The 20,737-nt window shown below is 47.2% G+C and overlaps 1 protein-coding gene across 6 annotated transcripts in view; it reads right to left on the bottom strand.

Moving 5' to 3' along the window:
* Positions 1-20,737, bottom strand: part of LOC135920377 (G2/mitotic-specific cyclin-B2-like) — a 321,085-nt gene that overhangs the window by 53,443 nt on the left and 246,905 nt on the right. For 4 of the 6 annotated variants that reach the window (XM_065454624.1, XM_065454628.1, XM_065454627.1 and 1 more), the window contains one exon: positions 10,474-10,619. The exons of the other annotated variants lie outside the window; for them this stretch is intronic. In XM_065454624.1, the coding sequence (XP_065310696.1) occupies positions 10,474-10,619 (146 nt within the window). The remainder of the gene's footprint in view (positions 1-10,473; positions 10,620-20,737) is intronic. 6 annotated transcript variants of the gene reach the window in all.

Here is a 20,737-nt window from a genome sequence, read left to right as displayed (position 1 = left end):
AAGACCACCACAAAGCGGTGTCTCAAGGCGCGCTAAAGCTGCGTTGGTTGTTCGTCTGCTTTTCGTACCTAACCATGTAGAGGGTGCTCGTGACAGCCGTTTTCGCACATGCGCAACAGTATTTTTGCAAACCGTCCATTCATTACGATTCCCCTTATACTAGAACCAGCATTAGGACGACTTTCGTTCGTTGGTAGGCGTCCTGGTAAAGAAAACGTGACCACAATAGAAACGGAGTGCTGTCCCGGCAGGTTTTAGGCACTCTAAGGTTTCCCTTTGCAATGATTCTGATAAACAAAACTTTGAGCTCCTGGCATTTACTTTTCAGGCAGTTGTCACTCATCTTTTCATCATATCGCAGATAATGAAGGTAAAATTGTTTTTTTTTTTTTCATACATGTCCTGTACCACTGAGGAGCGCTATAAACCTATCCATTTTTCTGTGCATGCTGTAGTTATTTCTATAATTCAGCTTTTGTAAATGTCATTTGTGAGACAATAGCATATTTTTTTCTTATGCTGCAGTAAACAACGAACCAGTAGCTTCATAGCACAAAATAAGGCTTTGTGAACATTATGACACCAAGATCAAGAGCTATTTCTGTTATTTTAGTTGCTTAGCTGGAGGATGACAAAGTATGCTAATTGTTGTAAGTAAAGAACTAAAGCAGCTAGATCGGAACTGATTTCAGATCTGATATCAGAATAATATTACACTCACATACCCTAATTTCATCAAATTGGTTAAAAAAGTAAAATAGTTTTCATTGCCGTGTCCCCCCTCTTTAAAGGAAGTTGGACAAAGATCCAAAGTGAAAACGCACAGACTTGGCTAAAGAGCTGAACCTCGTACGATTCACATTGTGCGCAATCATTCGACAGCGTGATGAAATAATGGTGCTCTGTTTGAGTGTTGACAGGAAAGAGGTGAAGACTGCCCACCACGTTAAGGTGGAGAAAGCTCCCATCAACGTAGTTCAAGTTACTGCAGCATCGGCATAAAGTTGAGAGAAAAAGCTGACGAAATTGCGCTTTTTTGGAAATTGATCGGCTTCAGGCTTCCCGTGACTGGTTCCACCACTTTAAAGCAACGCGCGGTCCTGCTTACGAAAGCGCCAGCAGCAAAGCAACGAAAGGCAACTAGGTGGGCGATTGGATCGCGACTGTTGCCATCGCTCATCACGGTATATGAGCCCCGAGGTTTGATTAACGCAAGTGAGGCGGGCTCGTTTGTAACCCTCAGCCTGAGAAGAGCCTCTGCTTTAAAGACCAAGCATGTCAGGGCTGGCAGAAAAGCAAGGAGAGGACCACTGTTCTGTTCTGCTGCAACAACAATGCACCGATGCTTTAAGCAGGAAAACTGTATGCCCTGCATTTACCGGGCTAACAAAAAACTTGGATGACAGCAGCCTCATTTGAATAGTTTCTTTTGCTTCTCGACCAAAGGATGTCGAGTAAAAACAGGAACATTGTAGCGATTGTTGAGTGTGCAGCGCAACTTTAGAAACTAATTCCAAGTGAAAATATTCCTTAAATTCTGTCAGAAAATGAAAATTTCCAAAAAACCCCTCCCCCCTTACGTAGCTGCTTTGCGTTGTGTCGACAGTTTCTTTTTGTTTTTAATTCTACCTTTGCCATAATACTACTTCTGTATCTCAATAATAGTATATTAAATGACACCACACGGCACGATGCCTGCACATACAGTAGTGATCTTGCTGCCAATGAATACACGTGACATCACCACGTAAGTGCTGCAAAAGTTGCCTCAAGAAGACGCATCTCGAATCGGTTAATGGAAGTGCATACACCATTCAATGAAGTCACCAAATGCGCCAGTGAATAAAAGCAAGCGTTAGCGATGCAACAGCGGTGCAATTGTGCCACTTAAGTCGACGAACTGCCCTCCCAGTTTAGGTTTTTCGAAATTTGAAATACTTTCTTACCCGCTTGCAAACGTACAAAGCTATATATTCTTGCCAACTTTTGAGTATAATTTTTTCGAATGTTATGGAAAAGAGAAGCAACATGATATATTTGAGCGTGGAGCAGCACTGACCAAGGTGGATGCGTGCTAGCGGCAAAGCCGGGTTTAGTCCTTACTGGCATACGCATCGCACTCCTGCGCCGCAATAAGTAAAAAGAATTCAATGGAGTACAAAATGCACATGCAAAAAGGCACTCAGATGTGAAACAAACAAAGCAATCAGTGTGGTAAGTCTGTTCTGACAGCATCAATGTGTAAAGACATAACATTGCGCAAATTTTGCAGCTAAAATCGGAGCAGCAATACCACATTCAGCCGCTAACAGCTACCCCTGCCCTGAGTTACCCATGTTCAAGAAACAACAATGTCCTCGGATGAAAAAAATAAAGCTGTTGAAGAAGCTTGTAATAATTATGATAAAACACAGCACAAATTAAGCTGCTTACAAATCGGTATAACTTGAGGCAAAGCGAAAAAAAAAACAATTCACACTTAACACTCATCACATGGCTGCCACTCACAGTGCCGGGAACATAGCAGAATTGACGAGATGTGCGATGAATGAGAGGTATCCGATGACTGCCAAAAGTACATCATGACAATAATGGACGTCACATCCGTGCTGCAGTCAGCAGGCTCCCGTGGACTGAGCATACGTACCCCAAGCTTTATTTTGTCTCCTCCGTGCCTCTCTACAATCGTCATTCCACCAGGGGACCCATCTTTTGAATGAAATGGCACTTGTTTGAGGAATGAACTATTCAGCGGCTATAGTGACAAAAGGGGTAAAGTATGAAACAGCATGATCTATGCTAAAATTATATATAAAATCTTGTGATAAGTAGGTGGATTCCGTGAAGCGTTCCCAGTTAGCTGAAGCCAGTTTCCAGCGAGGGAAGTGCGAAGAGAAGTCATGTTGGTTTACTAAGTTCAGCATTACTGGGAAGCGATCACTTCAGAAATGATTTTTAATTACCTACACTCCTTTCTAAATCAGGAAAGATAGAAGAGGAGCCAATCGCTAGGTCTACTGACGAGTATGAATTACGATTCGGACTATAATATGTTGTTTTTATTTTTTTGAAGAGACACGCACCGGAGGTCAAAGAAGAAATTCTCGACGAGTCGGCTTCTCGCATCGCATCGTGAATCTTCCACATCGTATTATGAACGCTGAAACCTCCCACGAGTATTTAAGGCTCAGGAAGCTGATCAATGAGGTTATAAAAATTTTTTCGAGACGATGGTTCGGCGGTATATAAATGGAATATACAGTGACCAAACTATTAAAAAGAATGGCCCGAACTGACACTGCCTAAGGGCGTCTGGAGGGTAACGAGCCGGCGAGCTACAGACTTGCTGGCTACTATGGCTACACCACCAAATGCGTTAGCCTCGTCCCGGTCTTTTCGGAAGATACGGTAACTGCGAAGAAAATTTGTGTCCGTATGTTTCAGATGTGTATCCTGAACACTGTTAGAATCGGCCTGCAGCTATTTCAGCCCGCTGCAGGTGCGTCAATCAATCCGGGGTGGCGGCGCCCTTCGGAGAACAAGCGAGGACGACGACGCTAACCGACCATGCGCCGCCTTGGCAATAGGGTGCTTTGCGTTACGGGGGCCCCAGGAGTCGTCACAGTCTGCCGACACACGAGGCGACCAAGGAGAAAGGCAGCTCTGGAATGTAGAAGCACCGAATGAATTCGGCGGGCCAACTATTGTTACCCAACTCCCCAACGCGGACCTGATCTGCTACGGGTGGGGGAGTTGCCGCGGGAACGTCGTCGTGGGCTCCTCCCCACGCGCCGACCAAGACGCAAGACAATGTGCTACCCGGATGCACTACCCGCGACGGCTAAGAGCTCTACGAAGCCCCTCTGACGTCGGCTCCGGACCATTGCACCTGTGTGTGTGAGTGTGTGTGTGTGTGCGTACGTGTATGTGAGCCCTCCTCCTCCAAAAGGGCGGGTCATCTTCAATGACGTTGAACTATGACTTCGAGCGGAGTGTTTATAAGCAGCGATTGTCGGCTGCTAGTGTGTGCTCGTCGTCGTGCTCTGTGCTCGAAATGTACTCGTGAGCTGTGTGCTCGTTTGCTGTAAGCTTTGTCTTGCGAGCGCCATTTGGGAGCCACGCTAGACAGTCGATGTATGTCTTGTTTAAACTGCAAATAATATAAATAAATCCTGCTCTCCTAAGTCCCGAAGAAGAGTCAAGTTCATCCCTACGACTACGACTGCCACTTCTTACAACACACAGCGGCTTTGGATTATGTTTGTGTAGTAGTACTATAATGTCGTCGAGGTTATGAAGTCCTCTGACATTCCATTGTAGTATTTGTATTTTCATTATGCTGAACGTGTTTGGTGCAGCCTGTTTAAGAGACCAAGATTAGCTCACAGGCCCTTTCCAGGCACAGTGACGCGAGGTTTCTCTTTTTTTTTTTTGAGCGATCGCGAGAATCTCACCGCTCCTTAGGCGCTTGGTGGCACCGCCTGGCCGGTTGTTGTGTCCATCGCCTCTTGCGAAGCGTTGGATACACGCTGTGTTTGACATGAAGGCTTCGTCTCGGTAGACGAGACCTTTAAGGTCGCCGGCCCTGAGGTCGATGGTCCCTTCTGCTGGGGCGGCGGAGTAACGCTAGCTTGCACCGCCGGGAGGGCGGATGGCGTCACTGCTGCCTCACTGCGTGTGGGTCGGACAGCCGCCGGGGGCCGTTGTGGCACTGTCTCCTGACGCGCCACATCGGCAAAGCTGTGCTTGGGCAGGTATGAAACCCACCCGCATGCATCCTTCAATGATATCTTCTCCTTTACTTTGTCTGCTACCATCTTTTTCTTCCATGATGGACAGGATTACGAGTACGCGGCGTGTCCTCCATTACAGTTCACACAGTGGAGAGAGTTGACATTATTCGGAGAGGTGTTCGTTACCACTGCATTTTGCACAAGTCTGACGGCCTCGGGAATTATGTGAACTGCTGCCGAATCGCTGGCACGTAGAGCATCGTAGGCAATTTGGGATGTACAGTCTGACTCGGATTTTCGCGTGCCCTGTCTCGATAGTGTCGGGCAGGTTGCTTGAGCCAAATGTAAGTATTAGGTATTTGGTGTGGATTCCTATCCAGCCACACCTCCTTTTAATTCTTTTGACATTGATCATATTCTGATCATTCCAACCCTCTACAAGTTCGGCTTCAGATAATTCTAATAGATGAGCATCGGAGATAATGCCGCGGGTAGTGTTCATGGTATGGTGTGGGGTCACTGTTACTGGAACACCCCCAAAAGATACAAGATTGGACAGTTTTTCATGTTTCTGATGCCAGACCTCTAGAAGTAGATCACCGCTTGCCATTTTCGATGCTTCGTAACCGGGACCGAAAACTCTCGCCAGATTTGGAGACGAAGGGCGAGATCATTGTCTTTTCAGCTTTATCAGAATGGATTACGTGAAAGCGGGGAAAGTTTTGTCTTCAATTGGCCAAAAACTTAAATACGTCTTCAGTGAGCCCTCGTTTCTGAGGGCGATCAGGAAGGGGGAAGTTTCCATGAATACACACGAAAAATTCGGCAACAGCTCCAACCGCCCACCACAGAGCCCAAAGGGTGGGGGTTGGGGGGGGGGGGGCGGCGAAGCCAAGTCTGCACGATGTAAGTCGTTCGTTGTCACTATAACCAAATATGGTGTACCCGATGTAGGATAGCCACGTAGGGTTAGCCCTTGCTGCTAAGGAGAAAGGAAGTAGATGGAAGAGAGAACACAGCAAAGGTCAAAAAGTAGGGGACGAGCAGATTTGAGGAGAGAGACAGGAAAAGGCGACTGCCGGTTTCCTCCTGGTGGGTCAGTCTGGAGGTGCCGTCTATGTGAAGCAGAGGCCAAAGAAGTGTGTTGCCTCCGCCCGGGGGCCTTAAAGGTCGGAGCACCCGGCATCGGCTGAACCCCCAGGATCCTCATTTCCCTAGACACGGCTAAGTCAGGCCCAGCTACATGCGGGAGGGTCCAACCCTTGTGTGCTTGGGTGCATGGTGTTCCAATGCACCAATCCCCTTGCTAATGCAGACACCCCTGCGGGGGCAGCGCACAAAAGCATGGCCTTCGCGATTAGTTTCCGGTAACGCGAAGAAGCTGCCAGTAGGCGGTGCGAATTCGCTGTAGCCATTGAATCTGATCCAAGTAGTAACGCCGCAAAACAACGAGACGGTCATTTGAGGACTCGCCTGAAGTTTCTGAGCAGGCGCGAGTACGAGCGGGTGCGAGGAAAACATCTGGAGGCTTTTACTCCTTCGGAAAGGCACATTTTTTAATGCATAGGCAGTTTTATGTCTACCCAACAAGCAAAATATCCCTCCGACTACCCGTCCCGTAAGACGACTGCTTTCAAGATAAAGCCCGCAGCAGCGAGCAACTGTAACTTCAACGCTGCCTGTCGTTTCAACCCAAACGAGGCGGTGAAAACACAGCGCTTGTGAAGCTCTAAGCAGCACCCTGCACCTTTCGTAGATCGCTTTCATGATGTAGACCCGCGCGTCTCTTGAGCATGCTGCGGCGGAAACGGAGCACGCAGAGCTTTTAGCAGACGGCACTCTCTGTCCGCATTGCAGATCGTTTTCAAGGTACAGTCCGCACATCCGTGCCGTATACGCAGGCGCCGCCGGTGTACTTTTGATCACAGTTCATAATAGTTCGATGCAGATGGATAAGGCGCTAATGAGCGATAACGGCTCATAATGATCGTAACGCTATCAGCGCACCAGGCGCCTCCACCTGCAGTACTTTGCTTGCGTTATCAATGCAACTTGCGCAGCCGTCCACACCAGTTCGTGTCACCGCGGTGCTGTTTCTACTGGCTGGATCAAGTTTCATAACATTGATAATGACACCGGGCTGCGTGGAGATAAGCAAGTGGCACAATACCTATGCATACTTAAACTTCCAGAGAAGTTCTTGCGTGATTTTTTTCTTCATTCCGCCAGTGTGTTTGCGGTAATGGTGTTGTCGTGGCGTTCAACGGTCTTTGCTGCAGCATGTCGTGTTTATGTCATCGAGAGGTCGACGTCGTTACATCAGCAAAGTTCTCGGATAGAGACATTGTTGCTGCCATCGTACCTCGCCCATCTTCAAGCAAAAGTGATGACAACAACGACGCTGTGGAAGTGGGCAACGGCCCTTCATTATCTGATGCGGCGCGTGCTTCGAGCGGTATGTACGCTTTCGCAGGGAAGCGGTGCTCATGGACAAACTTTCACGGCCTTACAGAGTTTGAAGATGTCATGGCAAAGCCACTACAGCGGCAAGTGAAGGTAGCCAATATTTTTCGCTGCCTACCCGCAAATAAAGCCCGTCTGAGTGTGTGTTTGAGGGCATCGTGACATAGTTCTTTTCCGGTCGGTAAGTAGCTTCTAAACTGGCATTGGTGGTCAATTCGTGCATCATTTAGTGCTTACCTAAACATCGTTCCCGGCCGACTGCATATTAACGAGGTTTGACTATCGCTATGGGAGGACTGCACTGTATAATGAAATCTCATATGAACACACTTCTACACAAGGAGTACAGAAGGTATACATGATATATTGGGAAATATCTGTGAGGATTCCTAGGGTGTCTACCAAGTTGAGATTTCCAAATTCCTTGAGTTTACCAGGTTTTCCCTCAATGCCTTTTGAAGACAATTCGTAAAGACTCCTCTCTTTTACTCCAGTCAGCATTAGCGCGACTTTCGTTCCCTTTAAAAAAACTTACAGCTAGTTTTCCCTGATAGAAGCACGCATTCTCCGAGTTTTCCCTGAGTATTTCCGTACTATTCATGAGAATTCTCGGTTTTCCCGGTTGGTAGACAGCCTGATTTCACAGCTACCTTGTCGTTTCTACCCATTTTCTGTCTGCTCTCTCTACCTCCTCTCTACCATTCTCTCCGCCTCCCCTCTGGAGGCTTGCATATTAGTAGAAAGGCAAGCACTGCAGTTTCTATGCTTTTGCAGGGGGTCATAGATAATTACAGCCTTTAAGAGGGTATCGTGATTACGCCCACGGAGCTCCAGAGGGCACTGTGCGCATGCGATGGAACGATGCAAATGAGTTTCTCACATCGTCTTTCCTCTTTGTCACACCTCTGCCATGTATATGCACATTCTGAACCACCCCATAATGCGGCGTGCAAGACAGTTGCAGCAGCAGAAAAGACAAAGGATGAGGCAAAAAAGGTTCACTTTACTGAAATGAAATGAAAATAGAATCATGGCAACACTTGACTTCAGTCAACCAAGAAAACAGGCTCGCTTCAGATAGCGATATTCTATAATGAACTGCATCCATGTCATCTATTGGACAACTTAGAAATTTGTGGAGTACAATAAACCTCCCTATATGACTTTCATAGGTACACAGGGATAGTTGGAAATTGCTGGCCGATGCCTTCATCCTGCAGTGCACTAAAAAAATAGGCTGATAATAATGACACACATATTTTATTGTAATGAGGTTCAAAATTCATGGCATTTCATGAACAAGTCATAGAACCTAAGATACTTCGTTATATGAAGAACTTCTTTATACTGAGGTTTTCATATAAAGGTTTAAGTGTACTTTGAAACAGGACAAAAGCAGCAGTTATTCACACAGCGCAACTCAGTCATCTTTTATCCTTCAGTAAGAACAGTGGTCCGAAACCACTCTGATGGTATAGCGAAAAGCACCACTCTTCCACTGTGCCCACCTTGCACGGAAGTCTGCAGGAATCGCTGAAAGACGGTCACTATATCTTCAAGCATGTCGTGGTAGGCCAGTGAGTAGACGTCGAAGTCAACATTGGCACCGATTCAAGTCGTCTTCCAAAATAAACATTTGAGACACTCAAGAACGAGCCTTCTCTCAGCTTCTCTGCACCAGCTACATGGTCCGAATGGAAAGCTCTGTGCTCTATTCACCAACGGGTAACCCAGCAAAACACACAATGGCAGTTTGAGAACTGAAGGAGAATGGGCGGCCATGAAAAAGGGATTAGTGCCCTTCAATTTTGCCTTGAAGTGTGGCTTCCCGTCAGTGCAGGCACGTGGCCCTGAAGCCACAAAAAATTAAGTTATAGGGTATTACGCGACAAAACCAAGATCCAAATATCCAATATCCGAATAGCCATAGTGGGGACTCGGGAATAATTCTGACCACCTGGGGTTGTTTAACACGCACTTAAATCTCACGGGTGTTTTTGCATTTTGCCCCCATCAATATGCGGCACCATGGCCAGAATTCGATCAGCGACCTCATGCTTAGCAGCGCAATACCAAAGCCAGCCACCAAGCGTGGTGGGACCCACCAAGGTTGGTTTCTCGTGCCTGCTACATTCTCAGAATGTAGCAAGCACGATTGCTAAATTCTGCTAGATTCTCAGAATTTTCGGTGTGTGGAATGTGCACAAAAATTCAGTACACATTAATGCCCTCCATTGCCACAAATATGCAACCGTGCGATCGACGTTACCACGCAGTATCGGAAGGTAGGCTTGAGAAGCGTGGGCCAACCCGCCAAACCATTATCAAAACAAGTATGCGCATCCAGTATGCAATTTCAAGGTGCTATTGCAACATTCTTGCTGCCAGCAAACCATTTATATTTAAAAATTATAAACCGCAAACACATCCACCCACAAAGGAACAAGGACGAGACACAAGCGCTTTCCTTTGTGGATGCATGTATTAGTGCTGTTATAACTTTCAAATTAAGTATGCACCAGCTCACCTAGAAAGAAGTTTTAATGAAACAAAACTTTTATACATGGAGAGACGTGGACTTTAGACGTGGATTCGTACTATGCTATTGCGGCTGTCAGTCCAGCCAAGGTGTGATCTCACAGTCCACACAAGGTGTACAAGTGCGAGGGCGGAGTAGCTGGCTTGTCACCAACCGCTCCGTCAGCCGCACTAGTTAGGCTACCAGGCCTAATAAGCGCTGTTTCGTCACCCCGTTTTTGCTAGAATATATATTTGCTTCGCTATAACTAGTGGAGTTGGATACCACGCATTTTTTTTGTTATAGCAGTAGAACACCTCAATATTATGAAGCATGGCCAACAAATTTTATATTTAGCTAATACATACCTGATAACTTGTTATATCCACGTGTTTATATCGAGGCTCGACTAACACTTGCACCAGTATAGGCAGCGTTCACATGCATGTGCCGTACACCACTGTACTTCAGCATTGATCAAGGGAAAATCAGACATCCACCCGTCCGTAGCAAATGCTACAAAGAAAACCCATACGGTTCCTCGAAAGAAAAGCCTTGCAGTTGAAGAAAAATGCGTCCTGGTCCGGGACTCGAACCCGGGACCACCTCCTTTCCGGACCAGCCGCTCTACCTTCTGATCTAACCAGGCGCCTAGCAGATGGCAGGGCGAAGCCGAATTTGTCAAGTCCAAGCAAAGGCAACAGTTTGGCGTAATAGTTCTGCGGAAACCCGCATAAGTAAATCTGTCACATGTCGCACCTGTTCTCGCCCTCCTTGTCGAACAATCGCAGTGAGAGGCAGAGGGCCGCAGCAGCCTGCTTCGAGGGTGGCACCCATGCCATGCGGTAGTCCAGCAGGCACAGCTCCAGCACAAAATTGGCCAGGTTGTGCTCCACAAAGTTAGCCTGCATTGCATAAAAGCCGCAATAACGTGGAAGTGTACTTTTCAGTGCCCACCGTCGTATCACTGCTTTGGCAGAGACAAATTCAACAGCTTTTAAGGGGGAAGGCGGGATCAGAACTAACATTTTTTTGTTCTTTGACCTACAGCAACGAAATCTGGCAGCTACACACAAAAGTGTCATAAATAAAGAAATATGCAGTTTCATTACGATGCATTGCCTAGTTTTCAAGTTACGAAATGTTACATGTGTTCCGCTTGTGGAAAACCTGGCACTGTAACGAAACGTGCCGGGGAGCTGCCTGTAGTTTTAATCTTTGCTCAAAAGAGCACTACAGGGTACAACAGTTCCGAAACTTTTTTAACCGCTTTATTATTTTTTTACACAGAACATCATGTTCACCTTCAATAATTAAAGCAGAACTTGTCATTCACAAATTAGCATCCAGAAAACTAATCCCTCAGCAAGAAACTGAAGAGCGTAATACCCTGAAACACACTTCAGGGAATACATAAAAACAAACAGAAACAAAATTGGTCCAGGCATTCCCATGCTACCGTTTCCACAGACAATGCCAAATGCGCAAAACACTTTAGAGAAGACGTCTCAATGTTTTTGGAGCAGTTTACATCTCTCAAAATGCACCAGGATTGTAATTTTTGCTGACTTTGCTTACAGGTGACTTTTTTGGTCTCTGCGTTTTGATTTCGTGCACACGAGACAATTTTCTGTCTCGCTGGCAGTCGACGCGCGAAGGACCTTGCCACTGCTAGGATTGGGGGCTCAATCCCATCCCTCGTAACCCGTTGTCAAGATTGGAGTCCGGCATGAATTAGAAGGTAGCCGGCCCATGCCGTCGTCAACTTATCCACGCCGAGGACGTTGATGAAGAGAAGGACTCCTTCTCATCGAGAACGAGGAATATGGGTTTATTTACAGTATTTACATGCAGTTCATCAGTCTAGCATGACTGCGAGAGAAAGTACGTCAGTCTAACATGACTGCTTGAGAAAGTGTACTGAGCATCCGCACAACAGCGGTTTATAAACACTCGGTCCACCCCTCGATTCCAAGGCGACGGAAACGTTCGTCCAGTTATCGGGCCGCCTCTCCACGAGACGACTTACACGCACATACAAACACACAGGTTCATGGTCCGGAACCGACGTCACATGGACTTCGTAGAACTCAGGGCTTACTGCAAGAACGGTGCGTGGGAAGGGGCCTTCGTCGACTTTCCCGCGGCGCTTCCCTGCTCGCGGCAGACCAGGGCGCCGGAGGCGAGTGCAGGCACAAAGCCTGCTTCGTCGAACTCGGCTCCAGCGACGGCGAGTGGAGGACGCGCGCATTGTTCTCGACACACAGTCGACTTAGTCACGCCGTGGCTAGAGGTTTGCGGCGACGCTCCAGTATGAGATGACGCCCGCGGTCGCAACTGGTTGGCAAAACTTGCACGTCAGCGGGCCGTTCTTAACAGCGCCTCCATGGCCCGGAAAGTCTCAACTGTCCAGCGCTGACAACCACTGGGCAGGAAGAGAACGGCTGGTGGCCAGGGGGTGATGCCTTGGCTCGGAGCGACCACTTGTGTAATGATGTCACCGCCCCAAAACATCCAGCAAGTACAGGCAATTGCAAAACGAACCCCACAGCACGGCTTTGCGCCGAGATGACGTACCTTGGCTCTCACTTTAGACCCGCTAGGCTTCAAAGAAAACATAAGTGCAGAAACAAAAAATGTAGCGTTTCGCTATGCCAAATTTTGAAGCAATTTCGTGCTGACAAATTCAGCAATCATGGAGGGAATCCTGCTAAATGAGAGGGGATCTTCTTGGCTTAACAAAATTAACACTAGTAACACTAGTGTTAACACTGAGTACAAAAATAACCATAAAATTGAGGCGGGACCCCTAAATGCAGAATTCAAATTAGCCTGCTCAAACCATCCGCATTGCTATGCAACTTTCCCTTTTTATATCTAAGGGAGAAGTTGTACTCTTGGAGAGTGAGACTCCATCGGAGCAAGCGGCCATTTTTGTGTGACATTTCATTGAGCCACGTCAAAGGACAGTAGTCGGTCTCGAAGATGAACTTCGCTGCGTACAAGTAACACAACTTCTGGGTGGCCCAAACTAAACAAGCGCATTCTTTCTCTGACGCGCTTTAGGCTTCCTCTCTTGCATTTAGTTTACGGCTGGCATAGAGGATACGATGCTCCTCGTTATCGTCGCCGACCTGACTAAGTACCACGCCCATACCTTTGTCCCTTGCGTCGCATTGAACTATGAATTCTTTTGTGCAGTCTGGCGCGCGACGCACAGGACGAGAAACCAATAGCGTTTTCAAAATTTGGAAAGCGTTCTCTTTGTCCTTATCCCAGTGTACGCTACTCGGTGCTCCCTTTCAGAGGGCGTCCGTTAATGGTCTTGCCATTTTCGAGTAATTCGGAATGTACCATTGATATTACCCCACAAGTCCCAAAAATGAACGAAGGTCTGTTTTCGTGTGCGGCTGAGAAAATTCTCCAATCGTGGCTATTTTCAGCTCGGCCGGCCGTCTCGTGCCATGACCGACAACATTGCCCAGATAAGTAGCTTGCGAACAACCAAATCTACACTTTTCCGCTCTAATCGTTAAGCCGGCTTCCCTCAACCATGAGAACACTCGTTTGAGGTGCGATACGTGTTGTTCCCAGTTGTCCGAAAAAATTGCTACATCATCAAGATATGGCAAGGCGAACTCCTGCAAGTCTTCTATAACAATATCCATTAACTTAGAGAAGCTAAACGGCGCTTTCTCCAGCCCGAAGCTAAATGAGAGGGGGCAAAAAGTGCCTACAGGTGAGATGAATACGGCATAGTGGCTGGCACTTTCTGAAAGGGGAACTTGCTAGTACCCCGGCACGAGATATACAGCTGAAATGTATTTAGCAGCGCTAACTCTTTGAATTCGTTCCTTAATGTTGGGTATCGGGTACAGCCGATCCCTAGTGATGGCATATAAGTTCCTGTAGTCAACACACGGACGAGGGTCCTTGTTAGGGGGTTTCTGTGAGTATTAGCGGCGACGTGTAGTCACTCTCAGCGGGCTCAATAACTCCCAACTCTAGCATGCGCTGTATGTCTGCCTCCATAATTTCTCTCTGTCTTGGAGACACCCCGTAAGGCTTTGATCTAACAAGTTCGGTTGATGTCAGCTCTATTTCATGCGTTAATAGTTCGGTTCTACCCGGCCGATCACTGAATCTGTCGAGATATTCCCTTAACACCTCTTTTACCTCATCTAGCTGCTCGGGTCTTTGAGTGTGCGAGCTTACCGAATGTTTTACTTCTTCTAGGCCGATTTCAGAGTTGGAGGTCGCCCTATACTCCTTAAACTTGCTACTTGTGCCATCCTGCTCTTTGATGGTATAGTTAACGACTCCGCTCCACTCTATATACGGCTGCACCGAATTGCAGTGATATATCCTCATCTCCTTCCTGCGACAGGGCATTTTCAGAGCATAGTTGGTATCTGAAAGTTTGTGCAACACTTTAACGGGCCCGTCCTAGTGAAGTTCAAGCTTGTCTTTTCTTGAAGGATTGAGGATCATTACCTGGTCTCCGGCGTTAAACGTACGAAGCCTCGCATTTTCGTCGTAACAGAATTCGGCGTTCTTTTGAGCTATTCCCATGTTCTTTTCGACTAGTTCAGGGGTTGCACTTAGCCGTCCCAGCAAATTTAGCACGTATTCAACTACTGTTGGACTCTCTCCGCTTCCTTCCCACATCTCTCTTAACGTTCTCAGTGGAGAACGGAGTGTCATCAAATACACCAGTTCTGCTGGCGAGAACCCTGTCGCTTCATGTGGAACCGTTCGCAAAGCAAAGTTGCCGGCAGACAGTTCTCCCAGTCCTTTTTGTGCTCGTAACAGAGCGCACGCAAAACTCGCTTAAGCACTCAATGCCACCTCTCTACACTGTTTGACTGAGGGTGACAGACGGAACTGTGTATTAACTTTACCCCGCACTTTTTCAAGAATGTGGAAGTCACTGCGTTGGTGAATACTGACCCTTGATCAGCCTGAATTTAGGCTGGAAACCCAACTCATGCAAAGACTGTCAAAAGCGCGTCTACTACTTCGGTGGAGTTGAGTTCTTTCAGAGGGATTGCTTCTGGAAACTTTGTAGCCAGACACAGCATGGTAAACAAGTACCTGTAACCCAATCTTGTTTTTGGCAGAGGCCCTACCGTGTCTATCACAAGTCATCTGAAAGATTCTGTCATTAAGGGCACTACCTTTAGTGGAGCCTTCCATGTGTCTCCTGGTTTAACCGAGCGCTGGCAGGCGCCGCATGATCTTAGAAAGTTTCCTACGTTTTTGAAACAGTCAGGCCAGTAGTATTGCATAAACAATCTTTCCATTGATTTGTTTATGCCGAGGTGGCCGGACCACCCATTTCCGTGACAGTGACTCAAAAGGTCCTCCCTGTACTTAGTAGGTGCGACTAACTGATCTAAAATCCTACCCTTTCGATCTCTGTAGTGCCGATACAACAATCCTCCTCTTTCAAGTATCGTCACTTTGCGCCTAGCAATGCCTTCTTTAGGTGTGTGATGAGCTTTAGCTAAGCTCTCATCATTCTTTTGTTCGGCTACCAGTGACTCTCTATGCACACGTAAGAGCTGATCAAGGTTCTTTGAGGCCGGTGATAATAACGACCCTGTCTCGCTTGCGATTGCGTCAGCTTGCTCTTCCTGCAGGCTTGAACTTTACACTCTAGTGCTACGCTCTCATTGAGCTGGTCAGCTGGCAGGCTCTCCTCAACTGTTTTTTCGTCCCTCGAGCCTAGCTCGGATTCGGGTATCGAAGTCATCACTTTTTCTGCTTCAGCTGGAGCAGCTTGTGCATTTTCAACTGAAAGCGACGCAATTTTACGAGCCTGGCCGCGGGTCAATGCCTGTACTATGCCCTCTCCCAGTTTAATATCGTTTTCACGCAGTAACTGATTAGAACGATTCGAAAAAATTTAAGGGTACTACAGTGACAAAAATTTGGAAACTGCAGCCTCAGTCTCTAGCTCCCCGAATGGTCCACTGATTTTGACTTTCGCCATGGGCAGACACACGCTGTGTTCATCTTCAACCTGTTTGATCCGGGCTACATCTCCGGAGAAGTCATCTACCGTCACGCAAGACGGATTGACAATGTCCATCGTGGCGGGACTGTCTCGCAGCACCCGGTATGGTTTACCATTAACGTGCAGGTCGTGAAGATATGGGCTTAAATGTTCAATATTCTTGTATTTTTCATCCACGGAGGAGAAAACTACGCTAGGCTTCGCGCAGGTTACAGATGTATGCCCCAGTTTGGGGCATTTATAACAGCGGATCAGCCTAAAAGATTCGAATTTTCTTTTCTGTTCCTTTTGTGCAGTTTCCCCGTTAACATTTTCTTCGCTCTTTTCTGCGGGCTTTTCCTCCCTGTCTACAGGCTCCGATCGTCTATTCTGCGAATCCTTTTTGAACGGAAATGGTTTCCGTGGTCAATTTCGAGCGTCCCAGTTTCCGTTCTCGGCGTTCAACTTTCTACGCGTTGCATACTCTTCGGCTAATTCAGCGACCCTTTCCACAGCGTTTACATTCCCTCTGCCTTGCACCCCCAGTTTTACAGCTTGGGGGATGTTTCTGTAAAACTGCTCTAGACAAATGCATTCAATGATAATGTCTCTGCTGTCGTATGCTTCCGCGCTTTTCAGCCACTCGACTAGGTTGGCCTTTAAGCTGTATGCAAACTCCGGATACCCCTCGCTATCTTTCTTGCCTCTGCTCCTAAACTTTTGCCGAAAAGCTTCGGCTGAAAGGCGGTATTTCTTCAGGAGACTAGTCTTAACTTTTGCATAATCATATGCATCTTGTGCACTGGGCCTGGCGATTACTTCCGCCGACTCACACGGCAACATAGACAGCAACCGCTGTGGCCATGTACTCGGACCAAAGTTCATCTTCTCGCAAGTCCTTTCAAAATCGCATAGGAACAAGCCTATGTCGGTCCTGACCTGAAATGGCTTTAATGGCCTGTCCATGCGGTATGATTCTGCCTCACTTGATCGTCCCAGAGCCCCTTCACTTCCGGGAGACAACTCCAAACGTTTGCTTTCAAGTTCAAGTTGCATTTTTCTTAACTCTCAATCTTTATCGCGTTCCTCTCTCTCTTGTTTTTTTCTCTCTCGTTCTTCTCTCTTTTTCAGAAGTTCAAACCCCATTTCAATTTCTTCCTCACTGGCCTGTTCGGAAATTAGCTCCAATAATTCCTATTTTAGCATTTCCTTGCGTACATCTAGGCCCAGTTTCTCACCAACAATCAACAACTCGTCTCTCAGCAGTGTCCTTAACTCCATGATTGCTGTTTTACTGCCTTGGTCCTGCTCACTAAATTTAGGTAGGAAAACACAACCTAGCTAACACTCAACAATCTAGCTTCCCTACTGTTCTAAACAGAACAACCACAAAATGAAGCCTAGAGAGTCAAAGCAAGAACCAAGCACTCACCGCAGACACAGCACCACGTCGCAAAGTTCATCTCACCGCTGTCAGCCAGTTGTTAGGATTGGGGCTCAATCCCATCGCTCGTAGCCCGTTGTCAAGATTGGAGTCCGGCATGAATTAGAAGGTAGCTGGCCCATGCCGTTGTCTAACTTATCCACGGTGAGGACATTGATAAAGGGAAGGACTGCTTCTCATGGAGAACGACGAATATGGGTTTATTTACAGTATTTATATGCAGTTGATCAGTCTAGCATGACTGCGAGAGAAAGTACGTCAGTCTAACATGACTGCTTGAGAGAGTGTACTAAGCATCCGCACAACAGCGGTTTATAAACACTCGGTCCCCCCCCTCGATTCCAAGGTGACGGAAACGTTCGTCCAGTTTTCGTAAACAAGCCACCTCTCCGCGGGATTACTTAAACACACACACACACACACACACACACACACACACACACAGGTTCATGGTCCGGAACCGACGTCACACGGACTTCGTTGAACTCGGCGCTTACTGCAAGAACGGTGCGTGGGAAGGGGCCTTCGTCGAAGTTCCCACGGCGCTTGCCCACTCACGGCAGACCAGGGCGGCGGTGGCGAGTGCAGGCACAAAGCCTGCCTCGTCGAACTCGGCTCCAGCGGCGGAGAGTGGAGGACGCGCGTATTGTTCGCGACACACAGTCGACTTCGTCACGCCGTGGCTAGAGGTTTGCGGCGACGCTCCAGGAAAGATTACTCGCGCGGTCGGAACTGGTTGGCAAAACTTGCACGTCAGCGGGCCGTTCTTAACACCACGCAGTCTGAGGTCTCGATGCGCGAAATGCCTAGTCGCGGGCTTGAGTCGCACACTCCGAGGTGTCGAAGCGCGAAGTACCTAGCCTAACAGTCCGAGGTGCCGAGGTGCCGATGTGCGAAATGCCTAGTCGCGGGCTCCAGGTGTAGACACTTGATGTGCTTAGTCGCGCAGTCCGAGGCGTCGAAGCACGAAGTACCTAGCCGTGCAGTCCGAGGTGCCGAGGTGCCTATGCGCGAAATGACTAGTCGCGGGCTCGAGCAGTCGACACTCGATATGCTTAGACGCGCATTCCGAGGTGTCGAAGCGCGAAATGCTTAGTCGCGGGCTCGAGGAGTCGACACTTGATGTGCTTAGTCGCGCAGTCCGAGGTGCCGACGTGAGAAGTTACTAGCTGCGCGCTCGAGGAGTCGACACATATGCTTAGTCGCGCAGTCCGAGGTGAATGAATGAACGCATGTGTGATGTTTAATGGGCAAGGGCTAAGTATGGCCAAAGAGCGCCATGCTAGTGTTAATGAGTTCGCAGTGGTCTGATGAGTGCTGTGAAGTTGATGTGACGTAGCTTTAAAGAGCCCTAAACCAATTGCAGTAAATTCCATAAAATTTCTGTGTAATAAGTTTATGGCAATGACTAATGACATGTACTATGAGCGTTAATATGCATTGCGAAAGAATGACGCAATATACAAAATATGTGAGATGTTAAAATTGGCTAGAGCACTACTGTCTCACCAGAGCCCTTGAAACACAAGGGCCTAGAGGCATGTGCTATACAAAACAAGTATCATAGCGGCATCCTCTGGAAAGAGAATGCGCTACGAATTTATTGGGCTTATCAAATGTAGCACAACATCATTCAAGAAGGCGAGGACTGCTTTGGTCTGAATAAACGGTTCTTCATCAAGAAACATAGCCGGATGAAGTGGGACACAATACCGGTGTGCATGAGGAAAATGTTTCTTCTTGTCACTTTCGGCTTCCCGACATACCAGGAAGATGTGGAGGACGGTCAGCCTGTCACCACATCTACCACAGGCTGGAGGCTCTTTACCTGTAGAAAGAAAGTTATGAGTGCCAAATGTGTGTCCTATTACGAGTCTAGTGAATAGGACATCTGTTCGTGTTTTCGTAGCTAGGTACCAGAAACCTAACTTCGGCTTAATCACGTGAAGCCTATTGCTTGTTTCAGCATCCCACAAGCGTTGCCAGTGGCTTTGCAGTTTGTTTCGTAGGAAAGGCTTCACGTCTATGGCGGGGACAGCAGCAGAACGAATACTTTGGGATGCTATTGATTTAGCGATTTAGTCGTAAAGCACGCTGCCTTCGATTCCTCTATGGCCAGGAACCCAGCATATCACTACATGCGTGTCTACGAGATAAATGTTGTATACAACATTGAGTGAAGTTCAATAAAAACAGGATTTGTATGCTCTTGTAAACAAGATGCTTTTACAAGACTTCACGAGTCTGAATAATATTGCTCTGTCAAGTTTTAATTTCTTTATGTTTTACTGCAGACAGTGCTGCATAGGCTTCTGCAGTGAAGATACTTGTTATGTGGTTCAATATATCAGATTTAGAACAAGAGGGACCAACCGCAGCGTAAGATATGCCAGCATGTGATTTTGACGCGTCTGTGTCGAATTCGGGGCAGGAATATTTCGAGTGAAGATCACGGAAATGCATAGAGATTTCGAGGTCAGGAGTGTGCTTCGTGACCTTTACAAAGGGTACATCAATTTCTATCACCTGCCACTCCCAGTGCACTAATAGCTTAGCTGGAGGCATTAGGCGATGTTGAAGAATTTGGACATCCATTCCTCAAGTAAGTTATCTCACACGAAGTGAGAAAGGTTGTCTCATAGAGGGCCTATTACGAAAAAGGGTTGCACACGTCAAGTCGTTAACGGTTGTGGAACACGGATGTTCCTGATTAGAGTGCACTTTGAGAAGATAGGTGAAGCTGACACCTGTTCTCTGAAAATAGAGGGACCACTCATGTGACTGAGTATAGACTTTCGAGAGGGCTTGTTCTAAATGCTCTAGTGGCCAGGCGGATGCCCAGACGGTGGACGGTATCTAGAATCTTTAGCGCGCTCGGGGCGGCAGAGTGATATGCCACGGCATTATAGCGCAATCTTTATCGAATTAAGCTCCTGTGAAGATTCAATAAACACTTTCTGTCAATACCCCATCTTGTGTCGGATAGGATTTAAGATAAGTTCATTGTTTTGAGACATTTCGGTTTAGGATATTTCATGTGTGGAATGTAAGTAGGCCCGAAGTCAAGTATAACACCTACAAATTTGTGTTCTTCGTTCACAGGTATTTGTTGCCTATATATTTCGACAGTAGGATCTGCAGCAAGCCCTTTCTTCTTGGTGAAAAGAACACAAGAACTTTTGTTAGGGTTCACTTTAAACCCATTTTCGTCTGCCCACTTAGGCACTCTGTTCAAGCACTGTTGTACTTGTCTCTGACACACTGTAAGGTTGCGGGATTTGAAACCTATATGTATGTCGTCTACGTAGACGGAATAAAAATAGCTGGTGGTAATGATGTAAGAAGCGAGTTCATCTTAACGAGAAAGAGCGTGCAACTGAGTACGCCACCCTGGGGTAACCCAGTTTCTTGTATGAATGAACGAGACAGTGCATTACCTATTTTTCGCGAAATACACGGTGTGTAGGTAGCTTTCTATAATGTTTAACATATTGCCGCGGATGCCCAGCGCCGACAGGTCGCGTAGCATTCCGTACCGCCAAGTTGTATCGTACGCCTTTTCCATGTCAAGAAACGCAGAT

This window comes from Dermacentor albipictus, unplaced genomic scaffold (assembly GCF_038994185.2).
Source record: "Dermacentor albipictus isolate Rhodes 1998 colony unplaced genomic scaffold, USDA_Dalb.pri_finalv2 scaffold_13, whole genome shotgun sequence".
NCBI lineage: Eukaryota > Metazoa > Arthropoda > Arachnida > Ixodida > Ixodidae > Dermacentor > Dermacentor albipictus.
This window is presented reverse-complemented; position numbering and strand designations above follow the sequence as displayed.